Genomic DNA, 27850 nt, shown 5'->3' on the forward strand with positions numbered 1-27850 from the left:
TAACTTCCTAATCTTCAGAGAATCCTAAGGAAAAACCCCGCCCCAAACCGACCTCTCAAATTACAACAGGAAGCCCTTCACATAGCCTGTTAGCAGTCACCAGTATAGCTGAAGGTCCCAACTCTTCAACTTAAAGGAGGCTGAGCACAAAATGGAAGTGCCCCCTGCAGAGACCTGGGATTTTCAGTGGACCCTTGATGAGTTTTGATGCTGATCTGCCACCTGTGGGAGCAGGGCCCTGCTTCTAAGGCACCTTTGGGTTAAAAAACAAAACAAAACAAACAAAAAAGCCACACAAAACCCCACCAAACAAAAAACCGGCCCTCGCCTGCATCTCCATTTCTGGTGCAGATACAGCTACACCGATTTTTATTTATTTTTTTTACAGGTAGACATTTGACCTGACTTCTGTAATACATCCTCTTCTTATACCCCATTGTATCTGCAAGAGCTGGAGCCTAGCCTGCCAAAAAGGTGTGATTTTTAAGTGCATCAACAAGCACAGTGTGTCTTAAACACGACCTTGCTTCTTTGCACTTTGTTCCTGCTCCATGCAAGCTCAGCTCCCAGCATGACAGAAGCGGCAAGCCTGGCCAGCAATAGCTTTTACACAAAGGGTGTCAACGCTTTTTCAGTGTGAGACCGAGCTGGGTGTCTTAGTCATTAAAGTCTCCGTGCACACTTTGAGCCACTGCTGGCCTAAGGAGAAATGTACTGTGCCCCAATCCCTGCAGGATCCCACCCCTGCAGTGCAAGGGTTCAGCAAAACCTTCGGGCCTCAAAAAAAACCAACAAACCAACCAACCAAAACAAAACAAAACAAAGCCAACAAAATAACAAAACACCAAAAAAAAAAAAAAAAAATGGAAGGAAAAAAAAAAAAAGGGGGGGGGGGCGGGGAAGAAAAAAAAGGAGGCAGTGCTGAAGATGATCCCCAATACAAGGAGCGTCCCTGATTTCAACAGCCTTCAGCACAGGCCAAGGAAGTGCAAATTGCTGTGGTCAAAGCTGGTGGTAAAGTGCTCGCCAGAAGGAATTCAGTTCTCAGTTCTGGCCGAGAGCTGTAAATTACTTAAGCCAGCCCCGAGAATGTCAGCACTTGAGGCTTTCATATGGTCACAGGAAGGAAAAGCAGGGCGTTTGTACAGGCAGTGCCCTGGTGCACTGACAAAAAGCAATGCTCCAAAACGTGCACGTCCCGCAAAGCCTGAGAAAATCAGAAAGGAGTTTCCAGATAGAGCACACAGGTTGTAACAGGCAAAGAGAAACTGACTGGATGTCAGCCCTGCTGTATCTCCGCACCGCAGATTCATGGACAAATAAGCAGAGCACATGTAATACACAGGTTGTATATAATGACGCACGTAAGAAGCCTACTAGTCTGAAGATAAAGGAGGCCTTGAATCATATCCTGTTATGCTGCACCCTAGTTTAATTGGGCATTAAATATACTGCTTATGATACACAAATTACTTTTAAAAGTTATTAAAACAACAACAACAACAAAAGTAATAAGTGAATTCAAGTTTCATTTATGCATGACCTTGCAATAAAAAGAATCGGTTTTAGGAGGCTTCAGACAATGTTTAAACAGTGTGGTAACTTTTGACCACTGTTAACAAGACCCAGCAAATTTTAAGGCCTTAACTTCATCATGCAATTAAATTCATTAACCTTTATTTCTGGAAAAAGAACCCCAAACCACCACCCTCCACGTGACCAAAAAAACCCCAAACAACTCAGGTATTGTTGTGTTGAAGCAAAAAGTCACTACCACATCCAGAAGTGAGGTTATCTGAAGCCAGCACTTTTTGCAGATGCCATCCGTGTAGCTCACACCCTGTGCAGAGAGCTCACTGGCAAATTCTGGCAAACTCTGGCTCAACTCACTCAAAGCCTCCTTTGAGATCAAAAGAAATAATGACATTCATTGAAACCAGACTTGATTGTTCATCACTTGCTCTGCACACAGAGATGTTTGTTTTGGTCACTGTGAGAAAAAAAAGATATTATATTGTCCCAATTAAAATTATCTAAGGCAAAGCGTAAACTTGTAGAATTTTAGCAGCATTTTACAGTCCTTCATAAAGTAAAACCACGAATCAATTAAAAGGAATGTTTTCATACACCTCATTTAAAATATCAAAATGTCATGGGCAGCAATTGCTGATGCATCACAGTTGTAATCAGTAAAATTTGAGTCAAGCAATTAACTCAACATTGGGAGCACTGCAACTAATAGAGCAGATTCCAACATTTTCTGGCAACATAAGTATGTACAACTCTTATGTACAGCTTTTGGACTTATAAAACAATGGAGAGCTAGAAAGTTGTGTAAAGTCAGGTTTGGAATAATAAAAAAAAAAAGAAAAGAAAAAAAAAAAAAAAGCACTTGTCCAACCAATCTGAGGATGCTTTGGCATGCCAGAAGAGGCCTTTTTTTGGTGTTCATTGCAACTGTTACAAAACCAGCAGATATAAAGCATCGCCGAGGCCAGATGTCCTGGACAACACAGGCAAAGTCTCTAGTGTAGGTGATGTTAGCTCTTTGGCGAGCCAATATCCACTGTGATCTTTGTATACAGAGGGTACTTGTCAGTTCTTAACACCTTGTATGATAGTGTATTTAAGCCGTCAGAGTTCATTGTCTCTCTTGTGTGAGCAATTCGGTCAAACCTGTGGGAGGAGGGGGAACAAAGAAAGGAAGGAAAAATAAATGTTTAAACAACCCCAACTTCGCCTGACATTTTATAGCCTCTCAGGCAGCATCTCCAGAGTGTTAAGAACCTCAGTATCAGTACAGGCCCCATAAATTCCCAGGTTTGGCCAGCCTGAGCACTGAGTAAAGGCATGCCTATGGGCTCAGATTTTAGACAGAAAAAAGCAGCCACGGGTTTTAAGTCGCACAGCTCCTTTTCAAGCTCTGTGCTAGAACACAGGTTTTAAACACCAAGGACAAGATGGAAATAATTGCTCGGAGCTTAAGTTGCTACGTTTAAGGAAACCAAACCAAACCAACAATAACAAAAAAAAAAAAGACAAGAGAGACTTTCGTGTCATAGTGAGATGTTGGGGAAACGGTCTGTGGTAAAAGACCTGTGGTCATAGGGGGCAGTTTGCAGCACAGGGAGCAGAGAGGCCAGCAAGGGAGGAGGAGAGGGCTGCAGCTTCCCGAGGTCTGGCACGTGGCACGGCAAAGAGAAAGCCGAGCAAGCAGAGCAGGGGGCAAGAAGAACCCCTTGAATGTGCCGTGAGACAGGAGAGACACACCTCTCGGGGTTGGGTTCGTTCTTCCGATCCCGGGAATGCCGAATCATTCTGCACTTCCCAATGACGGCATCCGGACGGGATATCCCCATGCCTTTAAACACCAACCTGTAAAAACCAAGTACATTGAACAGCTGTGAGTGGTGACGGATGTGGGATACTCTACCACACCTTCCACAAATTAGGATTGGTCTGGGGGGACGGCCTTTTTTTTTTGGTATCTCTTGTGCGTTTGCAGGCTTGCTGAAACAGAAAAAGTGGAAAAAGCAAATCCCCTTCCACACCAGCATGTCAGCACAGGGAAAAGAAGAGGCGTCCCCCTGCCAACACCAAGGATCTGCAAATTCATCCCACTCTCACCTGCACAACACACCCAATGCCCGCATTAACCTTGCTCCAGGCTGTAGACTGGAATTTGAATGGGACTCATTAGTTTTTTAACCCACCTGGAAAGGAGCCAGAAGAGCATTAAGTTTGGGGGGGATGTGAAAGCTGCAAGTGCTGGTAGAAACTGAAGTGAATGGTGGTGAGGGGCCATGGGGGAACACGCATGGTCCCACCTGGGACCTGCAGGGCAATGGCCAGCCTGTCTTGGTTTGCAAGCTCTCTGCAAGGTACTTGGCAGTTCATGGACACCAATGCTGAAAAAATACTTGGTTTCTTCCTCTTTATGTCCCCTCTTCCATTTCTACATAGTATCTTCTGCTCCTCAAAACCTGACTGCCACAAAAAGAGAGGACTACCACCTTGTTGTGAATGCCCTCCACTGGAAGCCTGTCCCTTGCTTGGTTTTATTAAACAAAAGTGCTAAACCTCAGGAAGGCACAAGCTCTTTTAGGAAGACCCTTCCTCAAGCCCAGATTGCTCGAAAAGCCCAGAGAAAAAAACATGCAGAGTGGTTTTGCCATCAAAAAACATCAAGAGGGCTTCCCAAATCTGATCTCTTCACTATGATTTCTCACAGCAACTGCCCTGGGGGCATGAAGCTGTAAGGTAGTACAACCCCACGTCCATCCTCTGCCCCAGTTTTCAGGCAGGGGTGGTCTTTCCCAGCCCACCCTGTGCAAACACTGTCCTCTCCTGCAGGTCTGTGCTTTGCTCGGCTTGCTCCCGGGCAGGAAACAGCGGCTCACAGCCACTACAGCCTGGCAAATTAAGTTCTCCTGGGAACAAAGGGATCTGCTACCAGGCTGCAGACCCAGACAAGCCTAGGGCTATGTTGGGATAGGTGGGTCAAACTCTTTTTCCACCCCTCTGTGTGCCCCAAACCCCCTTCCTTTGGCCAGCGCTGGAAGACCCAGAAGTGTGCTGCTCCAACCCATACACCAGCCTCGATGCTTGCAGGGCTGTGCAGCAAACAAGCAATGTGTGTGTGGGACAGGGGTGGGGTTTTTCCTGCCAGACCCACTCCCCAGCATGCCATGGGAGCTGTGAAATGGGGTGCCAGCACGCAGCAGGAACATGCTTTCACTGAGCCTGAAGGTTGCCCATGAACCTCCTCCATTCCTCACTGAGAGGACAGGCTCCAGCAGTTAAGGTGAAAAGACACCCTGCACCCTCCAACACCCAGGTGAGAGCAGCAGGTCTGTGCTCCTCCCCACACTGGAAGCACTTTGGGTGGCAAGGGGGGTATTTATTTACCTGTTATAAATGTCATCATCCTCGCCACCCCAGCCCCAGTAATTGTTTGGGAAACCGTTGATCTTTGTGAACTGCTCTTTGCTCAAGGCAGACACACCTCCAAAATACTGATTGTAAGGCAACCTGGACACAGGGAGAAAAGGCCATTAGAGGAGGAGAGGTACTAGCCAAGGAGCAACCTGCCTACCTGAAAAGGGGCTGGTGCTGCCCTGCATCACAGCCCACAGCAAGCCAGCACCTGCCACAAGGTACCTTCCTACAGCACAAGTTTTGGTGCCCTGGACTTGCACAAGGCAGTGGGAGCTGGTGGGCTCAGTCCCAAATACAGCTGGGAAGTATTTTGCAACTGGTAACAGCTGCAGCCTTTCACTAAATGCACTAACATTAAGAGACAGGCTGGTGAGTTGCACATCAACTTGCCAAAGGACAGATGGGTGACATGCATGCTCTGGGAGCAGCAAGAACTCAGTGAGGTGCCGGAGGTGCCACAGAGCCTTCTAGCCTTCTCTCCCTGCAGCTCCACTGCTCGCCTCCTCACTCTCCACTGCCCCAAAGGAAAGGTGTCAGCCTAAAACTGAGCTGGCACCATGACCCTGCACACACAAAGTATGACCAGCTCCAGCTCTAAACAGGGCACAACTCACCAGGGGATGGGAGTCAGGTGAAATTCAGACCCACAGTACCAGGAAAGGGCCCATGCAGGGATTACCAGGATCTATCACAAACCTTGTCTCTGCTTCAACAAGCAGAAGAAACCCCTGGGGCCTCCATTTCTACTCCATTTCTACTCTCATGGCAAGAAAGTCTGCAGCTGCTGCAGGTACTCTTCCAGACAGGGTCTGGATCTGAACTGGAACCATGCAGGGTCCTGCCTCCAATACCTCTGCTGTATCTTTAGCACTGCTGGCCACCATGGGGTCACAATCAGTTTTCACTTGATAGATGAGCTTTTAAACTCCCACTTGAGGATTTGGGGTAGGGGGGGGAAAAAAAAAAAAGGAAGCGAGACCCATTTTTCTTTGCAGCAGGCTGCTGAGCCCAAATGTATGCTGAAAGGCATTTTGTTTCTTGTTGCTCTCAGATACCAGGGCAGGTTCCTCAACAGCCCAAAACTGAACAGCCAAAAATATTTCTTTTGCTCTTAAAATAGCATCTGATGCAGTCTTCTTAAAGCTGCACATAATTCTGACTGTGCAAGAGTGTCTCACTTTTCAGGCTGGGTGGAAACACTATCTGTCTTCCAGCCTGAAACACAAGAAGAGAAACATGGGCATCTGCAGAATGACGGGCTCTTGGTTTTTTCTCGCCCTGCCCTTCGCTTTCCAGAAGCTGTGAATTTTAATAAACTGCTCAGCTGCATTTCTCCCCCTTCCTCTTCTCCAGCCCATCCTGCTTGCAGTCACCCGCTCCCTGCAGGGACGCACATGCCAAGACAGGCTTTTCCCAGAGATATTTTCCCATGCTTTCAATGGTGGGTGGGGATGTGTAACGCTGCGCCTGGCCTGCTAGGCTAATGGCAATATTAGGAACAAAATGCCCCTTCAAAAGGTGTCTCACCGAAATCCAAATTTATCCATGGATACAGAGAGGTGCCGTGGCTGGCTGTAACATTTGTAGGTGTTCCTGTCATCCATTGGAATGAGGTCTACATCACTAAACACAAAGCAATCATAGTCATACTCTTTCAAAGCCTCTGCAAATCCTATATTCAGCAGTTTAGCTCGGTTAAATTCTTCTTCTCCATCCTAATTTAAAAACAAACAAACAAACAAAAACCCATGTAAGTGACTTAAATTTAACAGTTGACACCAGCAGTTTCTTACCTGTCGCTGGACGCTGCTGTCCCCGCACAGGGCTGGTGTGCCTGTGATGGACTGAGCTTACACCCAAGCACTCCCCCCACAGCACCTGCAGCAGCCCCCTCCCCAAACACTGTCTGCAGGACTATGGCACCCAAGCCAGCTGCAAGTCATGGGGCAGCCAAAATGGCCGAGGAAAGGCTGGACGTGCCTCAGCTCCCCTCTCTTGGTGGCAGGCTCCAAGAGGGCAGGTGTGATGTTAACCAGTCCCCTCATCCCACCCCATACACAGACATTTCAGGACCAAGTTTTCTGAAAAAGTTTACGGATCACCAGGGCCAGCAGCTGGGGTTTTCCGGAGCAGTGGAGAAAGCAAAGAGACATGAGCTACTCTGGCAGAAAGGACAGAGAGAAGCTTCAGAACCTTTATCTTACAGCCAGGACAAGAACCTCAGACCAAAACTTTTCTGTACCCTCCTCCTATGCTTTGCCACATGCCACAGCATGGTCTCCACTCAGCAGCACATGTGAGGACACACCAGAATCAATTTGTAAAGCTCAAGGTGGCACCAGGAGCTAAGGTCTGCCACTCACTCCTGCTCCCACTCCAAGCTCTGGGCAGTCATGCATGCAGGAAGGCCCTGGACAGTGTGCTGCTGGTTCTGCACGTGGCTGTGACACAGCCGGCTGGTGTGCCGGCCCCTTCTTGCTGCTCCTCCACGGCATGACCCACCCTCCAGGGCCTCGCCAGAAAACACCACCAGGAGAGCTGTGACCATGATGGGAAGGACCTGAAAAGAGCTGACACAGCAGCAGGGCATGTTTATCCCAGGCACAGTTAATGAAGGGAGCTGCTGAGTGGGACAGGAAACTCCACTCTCCTCCCCAAGCCACAAGGTGCCTAAAGAGAAATAAGTTTAGCCTCTCTCAGGCGGAAATATTTCAAAAGCACACATGACTTTGAGCACAAGTACAGGCTTGCCAATTGCTCGAATACTTTCAAAATACAACAGGATCATACCGACAAACCCAAGAATATCAGTGGTTTGATAGTAAGGATTTCCAATCCAGAACACAACTTTGCAGTAGCAGGTTCAAACCCAAACCCTGTGCTGGGGAACAGGGCAGGCGGAAGGCAACCCATAGGGCAGCACTGAAGGCAGCTGAAGATTTTTCCCAACCTTGAAAACAAGACCGCCTTTCTCTTCTACCACATTCTACCTTTGCCCCTCCGCACCCTCGGAGCAATGCTGTAAAGTCATCCCCCTCTCCCTGCAGTACCCATACCCAGTAGGGACATCAAGGATAGATAAAAACATCAAGGATAGATAAAATACTGTGCCCAAAGAACAGCAACTTAAAAAAAAATCACCTTCTCTCAAATGACTTTACTCTGTTAATAAACAATCAGTTTGGAAACTGTTTAATCCAGACTGGTTAATGGATCTGCAGCTACAGAGCCAACACAGGTTCTTGAAACAGCCACAAATATCTTTCAAATGAAGGTTTTAATATGCAAGTGTCAAACCAAGGTTTTCAAAAGCATTCATCACTTGCCTGGGGCATAAATTGCTTCACAGGGAGGAGTGCGCATTTGTGGAGGAGGATCTGAGCAGAGTCTCAGCATCCTCACCCAAAACAAAAGGGTTCATGCAATAACTAAGGTGGTGGGGAGGTGATAATTAAGCAAGGGCAGTGGAAACTTGAGTGCAGAAAATGAAGGCAAGTTGAACAAAGAGGCTGGGGAGAGGGAGTGGCTGAGGGATCAGATGGTTTTCTTCCCCTCCACCCCCCGGCAAAGGGGGCTGTCCAGCCCCAGCTGCTGAGTTTTTCTCAGGTCCCACAGCACCAAACCTGCGCCTGCTATAAAGTCCCAAGGGGGACTTTTCCTGGTGCTGACGCAAAGTGCTATGTACTCACACCTCAAAGCACCTGCTGGGTCTAGTTTAGGAGAGTGTCCTCATTTCACACCCTTCAGCTGCTCTTTTCATAATGAAATTTGCAAGGCAAAGGGCACTGTACCTATTGTTACCCACAGAGGCTCAGCTGTAATTAACCCATGCCTTCAGGTAGCCTCCAGCTCCTCTAGGTGACTTCAGAGATTAACAATGCTACAAGGAGCTGCATTTTTAAACCTCTCCTAAAAAAACACCAAAGCCCAGTGACCAGACCAAGCGCATGCAAGACCCCTCACCCACCAGACCCTGGCAGAGCCTGCGATGGGAAGAAGGACCAGGAACACGTTGGAAGAAGGACCAGGAACAAGGCAAACCCTTCGTGCAGGCACTGCTGTTCTTCCAAATGGCCAAATTATCTGCAAATTCTCCTCCCACAGCTTCACACTGTGGGATCCAAAAAGGCTTGAGGCGGGAAGAGCACAACCAAAAACGAAAATAAAAACCCCTCTCCAAGCCGTTTTCTAGTAATGTTACAGTGAGCAAGCAGCTCAGGCAGCAAACCTTGCAATGATGTTATCAGTTGCACCTCCTTTGAGGGCAGGAGGGTGGTTTTCTGTCCTGGGAGGTAAGCAGAGCTGTACTGCTTGTACCAGAGCAAAAAAAGACTGACAAGAGGTTTTGCTTTTTGCAGAAAGTTCTGTTTCTGTACCTGAGCGCTGGCATGCTTGTAGTATCTGAGATTCAGATCTTTCAAAACTCAGGGAGTTGTTGCAGGCTCCTATCTTTGACTGATTCCCAACTTTTTGAAAGAAAAAAATAGAAAAAAAAAAGAAAAAAGAAGAAGAAAAAAAAAAGCAGCTGTTTTGGGAAACTTTTTTTCTATTCTGCTGTTCCTTCCAGATCAGCGCAGGGCACAGCACCACAGCTGACCCCCAAAAGAGCAGAAAAAGCAGAGCTGAAGAAACTTCCAAGCCCATGCCTCTGCTTGGCAGCTCCTTGTCCCATGGAGGCTCCCTGTTATTTGCCACAAGAAAATGGATCCGTTTGGACCTGCTGGACAGAGGAGTATCATCCTGAAGAGCTAGGCACTGCACAAGGGACTGCTGCTTTGACAACAAGGGCAAGTTCTAGACATAGCCTCGACACTTATTTCCTAGGCTTTCAACCAGAAAAAAATGTAGATCAAGCATGTTTGTGTGATTCTTTTCATAAAATTTTTTCCCTGTGTTCTCTTGTCCTGAAACTTAACCCATGTTTAACTGGTTGCCCAGCACCTGTTTCTAGCTGGCTGAAGGGGAACAACCTACTGCCTCAATCCTGCAGGGTCTTATTCTTTATCACACCTGGAGATAAGCAGCCTGATCAAAAGAACATCCAGGGTCTTTACTTTCCAACCCTCACCATTACTGAATCACATTTGCTCAGCAAGACCTACCAAGGACACTACATTTTTTAGTGCCAGACAGATAAAACTGAGGTTTTTGGAACCGTCACTCAAGGTCAGAGGCCTGCAAACCAGCAAGAAGCCATCTGTCCCAGTTTTGTCCTACCTTCCACTTCCATGTAGGAGGCAGCTCTGTGATTCCTCCTGCTGTCAGCACAGCAGTGCAGAGGACCTGTGGCTGCTCCCTCTCCTGGATCCTAAATTCACCAGGTCTCAGGGACTTAGTGGTGAGGATACATGTATTTGGCCAGCTAGGAAAGAGCCATCACCTCCAACGGGAGGTTGCTAGCCAAGGCAGGGATCGTCCAAGACAGGCTGAACCACATACACAATGTCCATACCAAAATCCATGCTGCAGTGGACTTGAGCAGCTAGAGACAGATTTCCAGGGCCATAGAGAGACACCAGGAGACACTTCGCTGTTTCTCTGCCAGAGGGTGTTTTGAGACCTCAGTATCATTGTATCAGGCAGCTGGAGAGAGTGGCCACAGGGGAAACTCACCTCCCTTGCTGCAGGGAGGGCACACAGGAGCCAAACACAATTCCTTCCTTTGCCCACATACCTCTGGGGCTCCTGATACTCCTGATTCCCCCTGCAACGTAACATGAGTAAGTGCAATGCCTCAACCACTCCACACTCGCAGGCGCATACGCTCTGGAAAATTGCTACTGAGGACACTGCATGTAATGCCAGAGGCCAGTGGAAAACTGTTGAACAACTGCATGGTTTTTAGGGAATTTTCTCCTTCTCTCTCTTCTCCAAACTTCAGTCTGGCTGCATAGCTGGACTGGAGCAACAAAACTCATTTCTAGATCTGAGCACCCAGGAGGGAGATGCCACGGAGTCCCTGCTGCCTTCTCATGTGATGAAGCCAAGTTTGCAAGGCATCAGATTGGTGCTACAAAAAGCACACCCAGCCACATGTCCTCAATCCAGATTTATCTGAAAGATCCTACTCCACCTGTCGGTTTTAGATTTTGCTGGGGGTGGGGTGCAGAGGGTGAAGCATAGTATCTGTTTTCCACTGGCTCCTGTTACACCCTAGACATTTTCCAAATACCATTGGGTTGACTTCAGCCAGTTCCTACTCTGAGGCATTCAGGCACCCAAGAACAGCATGGTGGAGACACAGTGGACTCATGATGGAAACGCATTGCTCTGAAATGAAGAAGTTTGACATTACCAGTGCAGCAGTAGCAGGGCTCAGCGCTCCTCTTTCTTTCTATGAGATGTAGAGCACAGAAGAGAACGTAGGCAGCGTGTGTAAGAACCAGATCACACAGTAATTCTCCTTGCTTCAGTGATTGCTTTGCTACAGACAGGATTAACAAGTAAAGGTAATATTTCCCCACTAGAAGGAAAAATAAAATTAAAAAAAAAAAAAGGAGGGCAGATGCAAAGGGAAGGACAGACAAGAAAAAGAGAAAAGCAATTGTCAAGACAGCAGAGAAATAAGACTGTTTTCCTACTGTACTTCTGGCAGAATGAATAATTTTCTGAAACTCTCTTTATTCAGTGTTCCCACTCACCCTTGTGAGATGCATCCAGTGGGTTTATAAGCACTGACCTCTCTTTTCCAGACACAGCCTACAGGCATGTTAAAGGCATGCAGAAGGAACATACCTATTTTACAAGTCACATCATCTTACTCGCTAACCTACATCTGACTGATGGATGTGTCCAGGATATATATACCCTATGTACTGCATGTCGCTCCCACCCCAACTTCGCTCAAGGGATGCGTCTGAAAACAACACTTGATTCAGTAATTTTTGTGAGGGTTAGCTTTAGAGGACACAGCCCCACTGGAGGACAGGATCAGAGAAGAGGAGGAGCCAGCAACGCAGGGCAATGCAAGCTAGCATGCACAATCACAGCAGCAGAGGCAACTCCAGCTGGGCTTTAGACACTGCCTGCCTTTATGGCTGGTGGAGCAGCTCCAGGTGATTGGGCCCTCCTTTTCCTTACCCTCCAACAGCACTGACAGGGAAACACCAGCTTCAGCTGCATGGCTGGCTCTTAGCAATGGAGATGGCCACCCTCCCACGTGCAGTGCCCCTGCAGCACGGCGGGCAGCTCTGTCCCCAGCCTGCACCAGAGCCAGCCGCTGATCCCCCGCCACAGCATGGCTGCTGGGAACTGCACCGCACCCTTGCTTCTGAGCCACGCCCAGGAAAGGGAGGCATGCAGCTCTGCCACCTTCATTCACCCACGCGACCACTGGAGACCGTGGCTCAAGCAACCTCATGGCACCACCAGTAACTGGCACAGACAAGTGCCCCACGTGCAAGGAAATGCACCCTGAGGGACAAAGGGCTGGGGCTGGCCCTGTGCTGCTGGACCACAGTGGCATCAGCTGCTCTTTGCATTACACAGGAAGGGTCTCCTCACAGGGCTTAATTTTGGGGCACAGCATGCCAGTCCACGTGCTGCAGGAACACCTTCAGCCCTGAGCAACTTGGCCACCAGGCTACAAGCACAGTCAGCCACAGAACCTGGAGCATCTTGGCTACTGTGCTTGGGAGCTGCTGCTAATTCCCCACAAATCACTTTTACACAGGCTTCTGGCACCCCGGAAACAAGCAAAATAAGGAAATAGTATTAAAAGCATTGCTTTTTTGCTCTAGAAAACGGTTTCCCCTTATTTTCAATTCTGTGAGGAAATGTACTGGTAGGGCAACCATTTTAAATATTCACAGTGTTTGATACACATCAGCTGAACCGCAAATTTAGGGGGCTACGTATAAAGCACCATGTTATTTCATCTCTGTTTTTACAGAGCTGAGAAAACACGACAGAAACACATATCCAAGAGAGATACTGTGCTGTGAGATTGTCCCGCCAGTGGTCTCTGCTGGATCTCTCAGAACTGCATCTGCCCTTTCACACTGCAACCCATGCAAATGCTTACACATTTTAAACTTTCCCAAGTGTGAACAACATCCACTTATTTAACCACCATTGTGGTATAAACTAAGACCATAAAGATGCGCTCCCCCCCCCCCCCACCTTTTTTTTTTAAGACAGGGCTAGGGCCATCAGATATCAAGAAAAAATACAACAAAACCTTCATCACTACTTGTTTCTTTTCTATTCTATCCACCCGAAGGCAATCATTTGTCTGCTCCACAGCCACAGCTTTGCTTTTTCCATCCTTACGTTCTGTGCTCTATTACTAACATGAACAGAAGTTGCTCAGGAAAGTGAAATCCTACAGCCTTGTGGTACACTCAATGCCAGATTACTCATTAATGCTACCTTGTCACTTTAAAGATCTCTGTATGCAACTCCTGCAGCAGTTGGTAAAAAGGAACAGTTGGAAAGGGGAATTAGATTGGCTTGTACTATTAGGGATTTTTTCCTACTTGCCAGGCGGCTTCTTTAAGCAAAAGCTCTTTGAAGGAATCATGCCTGACTGGAAGAGGGGACCCCAGGCTTTCCATAAAAACCAAATTGCTCATTTTCATTTTCACTTTTTTTTTTTTTTTTTTTTTTTTTGGGGTGCTACAGGTTTGGTTTGTTTGTTTGTTTGTTTTGGTTTTTTTGTTTAAAGTAACCTGATCCCTGCTTGCTAGCCCACTGCCCTTCAGGATAGAGCAACCACTCCTCGGTTTCAGGAGTCATGGGCACTTTTACGAGAGTGTTGTAAAACCCTGTATCTTACCTGGTTGATCACATATACTCCATAATCTAGTTGCTGCCTTTGGAGAATAGGGTGCAGGTAATAGAGCCAGTACTTCAGGTGCTCCTCTCTGTTCCTGAATGGTATGATTATTGCTACTTTCTGAAGTGCTATACAGTCCTTCGGAGCAAAACGACCTCCTGCTTTGACCTCTGGGTTTATTCTTGCCACTTCGTCCAGGTTCACAGGCTGGGAAAAATCCACACGTAGTGCACCAACTGCAAGAAAGGCACAGCACAAAGTGAGTTAGCACACACAAACTATTCCTCTGAGCACACATCCTTTACATGTTTGATTTTTGTTTTGTTTTGGTTTTTTTGAAAACAGAGGTTTGGATTAAAAAAAATAAATCCCAGGGGCACATGGAGATGTTGGAGCTTGGACCAGCTGTGCCCAGAGCAACCACACACCACCTTTCACCGCGAACACGGCAGCTTCTTAGTATCTGACCTCAGACAAGTCACTGATGGTAAACCAGCTTTGAAAATCCTCCCAGCTGCATGGCAAACCAATAGCTATGCTCCCAGTGGCATGTGCACCACAAAACCAGCCTGGAGAAGAGCCTTGCCTTCTGTACTCTCACCCACCTTGCACAGCGTGAGAGTCAAGCACTTCAAAAATAGTCCTGCTCGCCTACCGACGTAATTACTTATGCCAAGGCTAGCCACATGCAAAATGAACAAAACCTCCTTTCTTGTTTTTCTTTTTTCTTTTCTTACAGATACTTTCAGTGTTCTTTACACATGCCCATTTTTTATTAGAAGTCCTGTATTAGAACTGCTAAAAAAACATACCCAGATTTGCATGCAAGTTGGCAATTCCTGCACATGGTTTCAACAGCAGCAGGTTTTGAAACCGCCAAAATATCTGTGCAAAAAACTGGTGTGTAAAACTGAGAAGCCCTGCTGGCACTACAGAGAGGACAGCAGCCTCTGAACTGCTCAAGGCCAAGCACAGGGAGAGATGGCAGTAACAGTTCCGGGCACTTACACTGTTGATAAGACCTGCTCTGAAAGACTTCGGCTCACGTATCTGCCCTTTTGCCCTGTGCTTCCCAGGGCTGCTCTGCTCTGCTGGCTCTCAGGCAGTCCCTCCCCACATCTGTATGTGGGCCCAAGGTTAAACACAGCATCTCTGACCCCAGCCCTTTCATGGATGCCCTCTCTTAACAGCCAGGCTGAGCCCTTCTGCAGCATTTGTTTCCAGCTGCTCCATCCCTGAGGAACAGACTTGCTGCAAAAACCTAAAGCATGCGGTAGCTGCTCACAGAAGGACCTACCTCTCCTGTTGCTACATCCTGCTCCCAGCAATGTCAAGCTAATAAACTGGCCTTTGTGTGCATGTTCAGCTCCCAGTAAAACCTCTGCAGTGGGTGGGGTTGCTGAGGGCCCCATTCACCATAAGCACTAGGTTGGGGATCACTCCTTTTTAAAGAATCAGCTAGTGTACCCTCCCTCTCCCCTCTATCTGCTTGTGAACACATGCACAGATGTGCTTCCACATGCTCACACACATATTAGAGCTACTGTTGCCTTTTTGTGTGTCCTGGAGAGATCCCCAGGCCCCTCCAAGGGCACATACACTCCTGTGTCCACATGCCAGTGATGGAGTTCTGGAGCCCCAGGGGAAGGGGGCACAGGTGATTTTTAGAGCTATAAAAGACAGTGGCAGTCACAATAAACTTTGTGCATCCCCCACTATGTGACTATTTAAAAAAGTAGAAATGGTTTTGCAGGCTCAGGGCTCATTCCCTGGCTATTTCTCTAGAAGAAGCTACTTTAGTTCAATCATGCTGTTCCACAAACTGATGCTTGCTCAGGTTGGAGGTGGCAAGGAGACCAGGCCACACAGGCAGAGGTGCTCAGTGCACCCCCACCAAAGGCAGCAAGGAAGCTTTGCTGCCCGATTTACTACCTACATAGCCAAGGGAAGAACTTTCAGAAACCAGCATGACAGGCAGGATGCAAAGGGATCTCCCGATCTCTGCACAGGTTAAATGGGCACATTTGCACATTTCCCTCTCACACAAGAAGAAGGCAGCAGTTTCTCAGACCCCAGGCACTGGGATCAGTCTTCCCATGCTCTCAGCACACAGGAGGTTCCCAGCTGCACCCACAATATGCCTTCTGGGTTGCCCCACTGCACAAGCCAGGTCCTTGCAGATGCCTGCACAGCAGGGGCCAAAGTCTCCCTGGACGAAAAGCAGCCGCAGGCAGAGCTGGGAAAGGTGCTTTGCAGCAGGAGGAAGAGGCAAGAATGGGAGGAACTGAGGCAGGAAGGAACACAGAGCCACACGACTGGGACTAGGGCTCAGCAGTGGCAGGACGCGGCCAGGCACAGCCAGCCCCATGCTGGTGGGACAGGCACAGGAGCAGCAAGGCCAGCGGGGGCAGAAGGGGGAGAGAGCACATAGTTTCCTGTAAACTTGGTTATCGCTTCCCCAGTGTGGTGATGAGCACTCGCCCAGAATGGCCTTTAGCCTTGACCCACCTCCATGACTGTTTCCTGTTGCCAATCCCTCTGCCATCCAGCATTACCTCCGTTAGGAGACCAGCACTCACACTTAGGACCACCCTGCACTTTTGTGCATTTAAAACAGCAAAAGGCATTGCCCTGGGCATGGTTTACCTAACCCATCCTGGCCAGCGAATGGGATTACACTGGGAATCTGTACCCAGGGATGTTATTTTCCTGCCTCGCTCACACCCACTGCCAGCAGCGGGACGAACCCATCAGGACGCTGCAGGAAGCAGCGAGGCAGAAGCAGCACATCCCGTCGTGGGGCCCTGCCAGCCCGGCCCCCTCCAAGGCACCCGCAGCTGCCAGCCCACCGAGCAGCCCTCTTCCTGCAGGGCGGGCTATGCTCCCCTGCTCCCAAGAAACAACTGCAAGCCCCATCAGCCCAAGAGATACTTACTGGTTTAATGAACAAAAGCTCTTTTAATGTCTCGCAATTGCTCGTGCAGCTTTAAGCTGAGAGGAAACAAAAGTTTGCCATTTAGGCGAATTTACAGGGGAAACCTCCCGCTGCTGGCTTGTGAGCTCCTGCTGCACCAGGGCAGCCACAGGCTTCTAGTCACTGCAGGCAGGGCTTTTTGGAGTCAGGCACCCACCAGCACCCCCAGGACAAACACAGACCTCTTATCCCACCAGTTTTTGCTCGTGTGCCTTCAGGAGGCAGCAAGAAAAACATGGAAGAGGAAAAGATGTTAATGGTAAAAAACAGCTGCGGAGGACAGTGATTTAACAGTTCCAGAGTCTTGAAGGACACTGGTGAAAAATTATCTGCACTTTCCCAACCCTCCAGTGAATTAAACCAGTTTTAGAGGCAAAATACCTTCCTGTAAATGCTGTCCTGAAGGATGCAGCCAATACGCTGGTCAGTGAGGAGACCTGAGGAACAGGCACCACATATGCACAGCAAGGCAGCCGCTTCTGCGACAGGCTTGACCCAAATCACCCGCTTAATGCACTCACTGGCAACAGGAAGAACAAGAAAACTTAAAAAATCTGAACAGGCTGTTTTCAAATACAGAATGGCTACAACAATCTAAACTTCGTAAAGCCCCGTGGCTGACAAAAGCAACAGCAACACACTCCCAGCTGCAAATGGATGCTTTCCATTTGCTTCCCAAGCCAAATCCACAAACACAGGTTTTCCAATCCATGGCCAGTCACAGTTCCAGTGGCTTATTTTAAATCACTTTGACAGAAATTTGACTACCTGGATAGCAAGCAGCCTCGAGGCTGTTGTTTGCCAAAGATGCTGATTCAGGACACAACCTGACAATGCCAAGAAAGAGTGTGAAATTTGCTCTAAGTGCTGTCCCACCAGCCAGAACTGTATCCCAATCCATGTTTACTAGATAAACTTTCCAGTCCGATTCACTCCATCTGTCTTTTCTGCTTTTGTTCAAGGTGACTGCCTGACATAAGAGCCACTATATACTGAGCTCCTGCTAAAAACAGACAAGCATGACAGAGCTATGTGGACTTGCAGCTCCAGTCACCCATATAGCCTAGGATTTGTAGGCAGACACCTTTTGTTGTCAGAGTTACAAAGCTCTAACAGAGAGGCTTCACCAGCCTGCACCATGCATTTTTAGCAAGAGAAAACCTTGAAAACATGAATAAGCAACTGCTGGAAGCTTGCAAAAGATATAGAAGCATAGCATCACGTCCAAACACTTCAGAGATTGCAAAAGGATGCTTTTAGTTGGCAGTGGTAGGGTAAGAGTGAGACCCTCACTCACACAAAAAGCCAACCCGCTCCCGCCCCACATCTGAGGCTCAGAAGCGTTTCTGCTGAAAGGGAAGGATACAGGGGAGCTGTCACAGTGCACATAAACAGGAAGTGCCTTCTCGAATGAAGCAAAAGGTGAGGCTTGCAAAAAGCCCGAGGCAGCATAGCACTCAAGCCTGATGACCTTGGCCCACAGCCCCACTGATCTTCTCACACCCTGGTGATCTTCTTGTCCCCTACTTCCCAACAGTCATGCCCACCACAACAGCTAAACCTCTTGACACCTTGGTGCTCATCCTGCTGACCCGAAAAAGAAAACTGTTGCACAAAAAAACCAAAACAGAATCGACTTGGTGTGATGCTATGATCAATCTAGAGGCTGCTCCAGCCTCCCTGGACCATAGATACTAGCAGTGTTGGGAAAACTCAAGCAGCAATGTGCTGCAGGGCCAGACTTGTACTCTTGCATGCCCAGGGGGCTGCAAATGAGATGGTGCCACACTCTGGCGGGTGATGCAACATAGGCAGCAGCCATCGAGAGCATCCCCAGGGGATTCAGGTGGGATGGGGTGAGGGGGGAACCCCTTCTCCAGGAGGGAGGTGCAGGCCCAACAGAAGGTGATGGGAAGGAGGGCAGCTGAGCTCATGGGCAGTATTGGAGAGGTGATCCAGTAGATTGAATTCACTCCTCAGTGCTTCACTGGGAAAAATGGTGACATTCACCTGCATGCCTTAAGCCAGGTGCAAATCTCAGATATTTGATTTAGTGAGAATGAAAGCAAAAACATGTAGCACCAAGGTTGGAAAAAATCTCTTCCGAAATAGAGCAGAAAAGAATGTTTCCATGACCCTGGCTGAGAGCTGGGCACTGCTCTCCAGCCACTGAACCACGTGCACACCCGCACTGCTATGCTCAGACAAATCATGCAAAAGGAAAGGAAAGCTGGAAAAGAGAAGCAGAACTCACAGAAAGGAAAAAAAAAAACAAAACACACACACACACACAAAAGCCCCAACCCAACCAAAAAACCAAACACAACAGATATCACTCGTTGCAGGGGCCCAGCAGAAAAGGGAAGGGCCTGTTCACTGCACCAAGTCTGCCCTGGCTGGGAAAAGCAAAACCAGCTCCACCCCAGAAAATGCAGGGGTAAGTCCCCCCATCCCAGGCTGTGGAACAGGGGTTGCTCCAGCCCCAAGACCTACATGGCAGCTCCAGAGCAGACAGGTAGCTGCATCCTGCAGCTCAGCAAAGCATGTGCTTCCTAGTTTAATCAGCTCAACTTCAGAGCTGTGCCAGCATCAATGCAGGCAGCACAAGCCCGGCTCGAATTGGGGTTCAGGCCGGTGGGGGGAGGGGGGGAACAGGACTGGTAAGGGGACAGCCCCAGTGCCCCCTTCCCAGCTAGGTCCAACTAAACATGCTGTCCTTGCATGTGACCCATTGACCAAATGGCCATCTCTGTCTCCTTGTAAACCAGCTGATAGCTGTTTCCTCTCTCTGCCTGCTTCCCCATGAGTGTTTAAAAAAACCTAAACATCCTTGGGTCTGTCTAGAAATATCCCAGAGGGGGGGGGTTGGGGGAGGGGGGGGGGGGGGAAGCCTTTCGAAAGACCAGGATATGTTTTCTTTGGCTGGTCTACACTCACAAAGTTATGTCTGCTTACAGACATCAGCTACATTGATGCAAAGCTTAAGCTTGCTACAGAGCACGTGCCCTGTTTTGGGCAGGCTCACACAGCACCTGCCACCTGCAACCGTGACCCCAAGGTGAAACAGGCTGAAAGAAGTGAGGATCCATTGTTGGCAACACGGGGTACCCACGATGGCAGGTCTGCATGATTAACTGAGAGTCTACAGCCAGAGACAAACATTTCTTAATCCAAATCCCAAATGCTGCCTATTCCAACACAAGGTCTCATGCGAGCAGATGGCCTCTTTAAAAAAAAAATTAAAATATTGTAGTTTCCACAGCAAGACACTTTTGGGAGAGAAGCAAGGTCCTCATCAGTGGCTCAAATCCCGTGCACACTCGCTGAAGTGCTTTGAACCATCTCCCTTTGAGCTGGGCAATCTGCATGCAATTAGCCCTGCTCACTGCAAAATTAAATTCCAGGCCCTCAAGCAGCAAACTCAAAACAAACAAACAGAGAGGCCCAGATCAGAAACAGGCTGAGTTGTCCCCTGCCAGGAACTCCCACCCTGCCACAGGACAGGATGGCCAGACAGGAGTTCTCCTAGGCTGTGTGACATCCCAGGGAAGTGGCTGTGGCAGGGGAGGCCCCAAATCACAAGGCAGCCCTCAGTTCCCTGATCCATCCCATCCCGCTGGTGGCAGCTGCACCTGGATCCCAGCACTGCTGCAGGGTTCGGATGCACTCCCTAGACAGCGCCAGGTGGGAGGGAGGTGCATCTGTCTGGCCAAAAGTCAGCCAGGGCTTGTGCACCCCTGAAACTACAGGGTGCCATGGGAGGTGAGTAAAGCAGCAGGGCACTGCATGCCTGGGGAAATGGCTGACAAAACCTCACTGCCCCTGGCCTCACAGGTTTGCAGAAACTCATCCCATAAAGTCTTTACAGAGCCGTTCCCAGCTTCAGTGAGACACGTTTGCAAGTAAGTATGCTTAAAGCAAGCCCAGTGACATCCCAGACTGGAGACAGGCAGCAGAGGAGATGACAAAAGCAGCCTTCTTTCAGACAAACATCTGCAGGGGCTTGGGGACTGCCCCGAACTCCTGCAGATCAGTTGCAGCCGGGAGGCAGCTGGAAAGGCTCTTTGCTGTGCCCAGTGTCACAAGTGGCCACGGCTTGCCCATCTGGATGTGCTAATCCATGCCTGGCTCACCAAGTACCTCTCCTTCCAGGGAGGGGCTCTAGGCACTGATTTGCATAAAGAAAAACACTGTCCCAATGGGAACGGGATGAGCAATGAGACCTTCTTCAGCCTGGAGAGACAGGGGAAAGCTGGACACTGACACTGCTCCATCCACATCCCAGGAAACCCCAGATCTTTTGCTCCACCAGTTGCAGCATTTCTGTGGACTGCTGTCTTTGTCCTCAAAACATCTGAAACCAAAATCCCTCCTGCCCCACAGGGAAAGGTATGCAAGAGAGAGGGAGGGGAGCAGTAGCTGCAGGATGCTGGCTGGAGAGGAGGGTCCACTGAGAAGGAGGTGAGCAGTGGAGTCCCACAGCCCGATGCCTTGGGCTTGCTCATGAAGCCACCAGATACAGAGCACCTCCTTGCTGAGGAACGTGCACCCCAGCACTTTGGGGTATGTGTGTGGGGCTCAACACAATGAAAATGTGCTCAATCTGTTGAGTGAAGTCAGGCTAAAGAGCTCCATACCAGAGAAGGAAAGTTGAGAACTTGACCAAATTCTGCATCCAAGTGCAGTTGAGGAAACTGCAAGCGTCCGTCTCTTTCCAAACACAAATTTGGCCCTGTTTCCAAAGAAACTAACTATTGCTTCAGATCAATGCTGGCACGGAAACAAGCACATTATAAAACACTAGATGCACGAGATGGAAAACTTTCCTTTTCTCCCCAGCACATCCCATCTGTTGTGCTCTGTTCCTAAACAGCTGCTCCTCAGGAAGGCATGGTACCTTTCAAAGTTAGTTTGCAAGCACAATAAACAGTCCTTGACCTTCACTTTGACCAGATAAGGGGATGCTAGGGATGTTCTCACCACAGAAGCTGCTGAGAAAGCCTACACTTCAGAGGTATGACGTGCTCCTGACCACACGGGCAGCTGTGGAAGTGCTGGCAGCGTTGCCAGGATCACACGTCTGCTCCCTGCCAAATATATTCTTTGGAAAAGTTTAACACAGTTTCTCAATCTCTCTTTTGAGGCCAAGAAATCCTAACTTTGAGCAAACTGGTCCACGTGTTAGCTCCCCCTCCCCCAGCCCTCTCAATGTTCTTTTCTTTGGGTTTCTGTTTTACTTTTTCAAAACAAGGCAGTGGAGGGACACAGCAAAACCCCACTGCAGCCATGAGCAAAGTGACACCTGTAGCACCTGGGTTAGGGGGTAGGCAGGAGGGAGCAGAGATCACTTCTGTATTTTAAAGGTGCAAAAAAAATAATCAAAAAAGAAAAGCAGACAATAGTAAGCTCAGACGAGGAAAGGGGGACATGCCATGTGTAAAGCAAATGCTTTCTCTACCACTTGGTATCATAAGTGATCACACAGATTCAGAGGCCCACAGTTTCTGGGCCAGAAACTCCCCCCCAGAGATGAGAGCCCACAACTGCAGATGGGCAACGTAACAGGAACCAGACCCCAGGCATGCCAAACCTACCAAACCCCTCTGGCACAGTCACCAGCAGAAATCTTCTTAAAAGTGGCGTTGCAGCACCTCATAGGTTTTCACTCTTTTGCCTCAAATTATGCCTGGCTAGGATTCTGCCAGTGTTAAAGCATCCTCTACCCCTGCCTATGCCATATCCATGTATACAGCACCCTCAAACTAGACTGTGAATTCACTGACCTTTCAGGAAGAACATAAGCTCTAAAAACTTGTCATACATGCACTAAGCATCACGACCTATCTGACACGCTACCTCTATCTCCCCACAACAAACCTCAAAGCATCAGAATACTCCCATCATTTATCTTCAGCACCTACAGTGACTGCTTGAACTGACTACACAGGCTTCAGAAGTGGTGCATTAAAGAGAAAGCCCATGACACAGGTCCTTCCCCCTCCAACTGAGCAATGGCTGCCCACCCACAGGTTGGCCAAAGGAGCTTCTTTCTCTCTACCCTCAGTTTTTTAAACATGCCTTGCTAACAGTGGGAAGTATCAGTTTCTAGACAGGACTCTGGCTTCTCAAGGAACAGTTGTTTTTCTCACATGCCCAAAATCTCCCAGCAAACAGGCATTTGGAATCTGTACTCTTTTTCAAACATTTATGAAAAAGAATGGCTCTCTATTAGGGTTTGGGGTTGTCAGTTCTCTAAACTTAAAACTGGGGGTGAAAAGCTACTGAGTCAGACACTTGCCTGCAACATGATTAGGGCACTTGGGTTGTCTTTGCCATGAGATGCTCATGGGGTCGAGGGTAAGAATAATCTCTTCAATCTGCCATCCCTTACCAGCCGCACCTGGTATCTAAACAAGGGTCAAAAATGGCTAAGGAGGCAGATGTATTCTAAAATAACTTCCACAAGCAACACCTGCTCTTGATAAGGCAGGACTTGAAAATTACATCCCTGAAATACAGATAAGCCTGATCATGAGATTCTGCTTTGCAGACTTCTGGCACTGAGAGAGAAGTGCTGCTTTAAGATGAGCTCATTTGGAGAACAATGTTACTATTAAAGAACATGCCCCCTTCTCCATTCTCTAAAACCAGCAGATACGTAACTACCCCATCACCAAGACAGAAATACCTCAAGGAAAAGGTAGAAGAAAAGTATTTGACCATTTTGAAAGCACATAGGCCAACATATATACTACTTCTATAGAGCAACTTTTTAAAAAACAACAACAAAAAACCAATATTCTTGAACAGCTCAAACGTAACAATTTGGGTAATGGACAGCTGCAAGATATATCTAGATATACTTGCTTTTGGGCTTCTCAGAGGCTGAAATTTCCTTGCAGCAAGCAGGCTCTCCTTCTTAATACTCCATTTAAGATACTCATTGGCAACAGCTCTAAACTGGAGTGTAAATCCAACATACTTGTATTACCTTGTATTAGAAAATGTTGTAGCTGTTAAGGACTTCTAATTCAAAGCTGAATTATGGTATTATTTCCCCAGACCTGAATTATGCTTTTAAATTATAAATAAAGCCAAGTGAACCATAAAAGCATTTTAAATTCAGCAGCTTTTTGTAGAGATTAAACTTCATTCAGCTAATGCATTTGCGGCAGAGCCAGACAGCAGGGATTGTACACTTCTCTAAAAATCACTAGAAAGAAAGCTCTCGGCCTCTGAAAGGAATACCTGGCTATCTGACCTTTCAAAAAGCCCAAGCAGCTGTGTCACACATATCCTGCATGATTCATCACATGCTTTCCAACAGAGGTGGGGGGGGTGGGGGAAAAAGGAAGGAAAATAATGATTAAAAAAAAAAAAGATGAGGTGCAGTTCAATAAATTTAGGTTTATACTAAGGGAACAGGGCAATTGGAGCTACCTGTTCCCACCACAGTATTTTCCATGGCCTTGGGAAGGTGTGAATCACAGGAACATCTTCCTGGCTTCTTCTTCTTACGTTCATGCTGAAAGGAGCTTCATATGTGAAAGGAAGAGGGGTTTTTTAATCCTGGGTTGGAGAATTAAGAGTTAGAAATGCCTGTGGAGTGTACACCTCTCCATCCCCCACACTGGCCTTAGAGATACATGAGATGTTGATCAGGGCAGACTCAGCTCCAACCAGCATCTGAGGCACAACAGGATTGTTTTACAAATGCTATTTGCAACCAAAACCTGGAAAGAGCAGGAAAAAAATAAACACCCATCACGTTTCTCACCTACATGCTGGCTACAAATGGTGCCAGTCTGCACCTGACCGCACCACCTCAACCACACTGAAGGTAACAACTAGAAACCATTTGTGTATTGCATGGTAAAGAGCTACTTTCTACACAGCCCTCTAGCTCTCTGAAAATCCATAACCACTTCCAATAGTGTCATTTGGCCTTTGGTGGATTCCACAAATCGCACCAACTATGTTATAACGATGGTACTAAAACACTGCAATCGATCGTTTAGTGACTAACTTTGATAGTGGACACTAAGAGTTATTTTCTTTAAACTCCAGGCATTTCAAAAGCACATGACTCACTCCTGAGAGGATCAGGGTAAAGTGGAGACAGTTTAAAGCAAAGCCATATTCGTAAAGGGCTCCTACATCCACTCTGTGAGGACAGGCTTGCACAGCCACTTTCAACTTAAAGTGATCTAGGGGGAAAAAAAGTGAAAGATACGAATGAAAAACAACAAAAAAACACAGCACAGTTCCTGTTAGTGACCTCAAAACCACCTTCCTAAAATAACAAACCAGTTATTTGTTATTCAGATGCATTGATCTATGAACAGCTGACCATCAAGCACCCAGAGAAACTCATGAACTTCTGTGTCGGTTTCATAAATTGAAAACCACAGGTAGCTTCTTGAAAGTCTCTTCCTCCATCATGATCTCTGGTAATAAAGGTGCCCATGCTAACATGCTAACATGGCACACTGATGGAAAGGTAGATGATCCCCAGGCTTCATTCAGGTGCCAGATAGCTGGTGGCCAGGTCACTATCAACTGGGATGCCAGCAGTTCATGGTAATGAACTGTACCCACACCATAGGAGGGTCTACTCAAGGAGCAGCAGCTACAAACAGCAAGTTGGGCAAGAGCCTTGTGAGGGGAGGAAAAAAGCCGAAATTCACCTCCTCCCCGATCTCTGCCTTGTAACAAGGCCACAGATACAGGTGGCCAATGCAAAACTCAGACCACCAGCAGGCTGCAAAACTGCAAACTGCCTGCTAGCACCCAAGATGTCCTGGGAAAGGCCTGTGGGGAGCAGAGCTTCAGAGCAGATAAAACACACGCCTGGCTGCCACGTATCAGTATACGGCATCACAGAACCACATACGTGGGAAGCGCCGCTGGGATGCATTAACAACTGTATCCATGATCCTGCCTCACAGCACTTTCTGAATCCATGCCGCTCACCGAGCAGGTCCGCGCACACAAAAGACTGCGAAAGCCTGCACAGCACAAACAGCCCGTCTGATCTTCCTGTGAAATTGCGCAAGAGGAGTATTTTGGGTAAAGTTCCCAGAGGAAATTACCCAACCTCTCCGGCAACCAGAAAGAAACACAGCCAGACGGGGAGGGAGAGCTTCCCCAAAAGCGCCGGGGCTGCGCTCGTGGCTGCCTTCCCGGCGAGAGCATCCGCGTCTCGGTCCCCCCCAAACACCGGCTCCCCGGGGATTCTCCCACAATCCCCCTCCGCCGGGTGCTGCCAGGCTGCGCCCACCGGCCGGCGCCGCGCACGGGCAGCCGCGCCGCGCTCACACCCGCCGCGACCCGCGGTGACAGGCATCTAGGAGGGACAGCGGCAGCCGAGGCGCGGCGGCATGGCCCGGCGGCGGGCGCTGCTGGAGGGGCGGGGGCTGCGGCCGCCCGCGATGCCCGCGCCCCCTCCTCCGCCCCGTGGCCCCGGCAGAGCGGCGGGCACCCGACGGGCGGCGGGAGGCAGGGCAGCGGAGCCTCCCTACCCCGTCCCTCCCCGCCCAAACCCCAGCGGGGCGGCACTCACCGAGCAGCGGGGAGGTCTCGGGGCAGAGACCCGGCGGCGGCGAGGCGGGCGGGGGCCGGGTGCGGGCGGCGGGGGGCGGCGGACGGGAGAGCGGCAGCGAGAGGTTGGCGGGCGGCGGGCGGCGCGGCGGCGGCTCGGGGCTGCCCGGCGGCCCCAGAGCGCTGCCCGCCAGGTAGTAGAGCAGCGTGGCAGAGAGGTGGAGGGCGCAGAAGGCGACGAGGAGGCGGCAGGCCCGCTGCAGCGAGGTGCCGGGCAGCGACGGCTCCTTCATGCCGTCGCGCTGGCGGGGAGCGCCGCCCGCCCCGCACCGCGCCGCCGAGAGGGACGGGGACGGGGCGGGGGCGGTGCCGGCTCCGCCCGCCGGGGGCGGCCCGGCAGAGTGCGCCCCTCCCGCCGCCCGCCGCCGCGGGGAGCAGCGGCGGGACCCGCCCAGCATCCTGCTCGGCATTTCCCCCCCTCGGCATCCCCGACCGACACCCCCAGTGCCGCCATCCCGCCGGGCACCCCCACCTCGCCACTCCTCGCCCCGCCATCCTGCCCCGGCACTCCCACCCCCACCCCACCAGCCCTCGCGGGATCCCGGCCTCCGTCTTCGCTCCAGCTCGCGCAGCGGAGCGGGCAGCATCCCTCTTCTATGGCTGTCTCCGCAGCGCGGTAACACCGCGTGGCAACTGTGGCTGCAAGTTCACGCAGCATGCCAAAACACTTGGCTTTAGCAGAAGGCGTAAAAGGGAGCTGCGAGGTGCTGCCCTGTAGCACAGGCTGTATTTGGGTTCGTGCCCCTCTGAAGGTTGCAGGTAGTCTTCACTTGGCACCACTAAGTTTAAACTGTAGTTTTCTGTCAGCTCAGTGGAGCTTGTTTCAGTGTGTCTTTTGCAAAATGAAAAAGGCCAGAACCACCTTTTTGCTGAATAAATACCAAGGTCCCAGCAGTTCTGGCGGCAGGGCCTTCTCGAGAGCTCCAGGCAAACGTTCTGCCAGAGCAAGACTATTGTCAGTACTACGTGGAGTCAGCTGTGGTTTTGTGCCGCTGAGCGTTGAAACCTGCCCAGCATGGGCATCTCCACCTTCTGGTGCCCTGTCCCAGAGCTATCACACATTCCTGAGGAAGGAGTTCCCTTTGTGTCCATCATCAAGCCAGTAGAAGTGCCCAGGCAAGCAGGTCTGGGCACTATCCAACATTCCTCAAAATTACATGTTTTGCTTATGAGTGGTGAATCCATAAGCCTGGAAAGCAACCTCTTTGAAGCTGCCCTGTAATCCTGTCTCAGCCAGCAGTGGTGATGGTTGGAGGGTTTAGTGTTGTCCTTTGGTAAGTGCAATGAGCGTCAGGAAGCCAGTATTAGCTTTGCTGTTCCCCTGGGTGCTGCAGGCACCTGACTGGAGAGGGGTCAGTGGGCACCAGTGACTCACAGGGTAAGGGAGACCGACTGCTGGCTGGGCACAATCCTGCGGGTGGTCTGGCAGACTTGCATGTCTCTGGTTAGCCCCACGAGCTGCAGAGTGCTCCAGGGACAGTGGATGACACTCAAGTGGTTTTCAAGTGCAATAAATAACTCCTGCCAGTAGTCCTTAATGCTGCTATTTAATGTTACTGTTT

General features: G+C 49.3%; 1 protein-coding gene across 1 annotated transcript; it reads right to left on the reverse strand.

Annotated features, from left to right (window-relative positions):
- Positions 1-1414: 1414 nt before the first annotated feature.
- On the reverse strand, positions 1415-26573 carry B4GALT1 (beta-1,4-galactosyltransferase 1). Its single transcript, XM_051643008.1, has 6 exons — positions 26251-26573; positions 13715-13950; positions 6466-6653; positions 4909-5031; positions 3271-3375; positions 1415-2676 (listed from the first exon to the last, which is right to left on the reverse strand). The coding sequence occupies exons 1-6, from the start codon at positions 26519-26521 to the stop codon at positions 2541-2543; spliced, it is 1059 nt and encodes a 352-aa protein (XP_051498968.1). The 5' UTR covers positions 26522-26573; the 3' UTR covers positions 1415-2540.
- Positions 26574-27850: the final 1277 nt, after the last annotated feature.

This window comes from Apus apus, chromosome Z, assembly GCF_020740795.1.
Source record: "Apus apus isolate bApuApu2 chromosome Z, bApuApu2.pri.cur, whole genome shotgun sequence".
NCBI lineage: Eukaryota > Metazoa > Chordata > Aves > Apodiformes > Apodidae > Apus > Apus apus.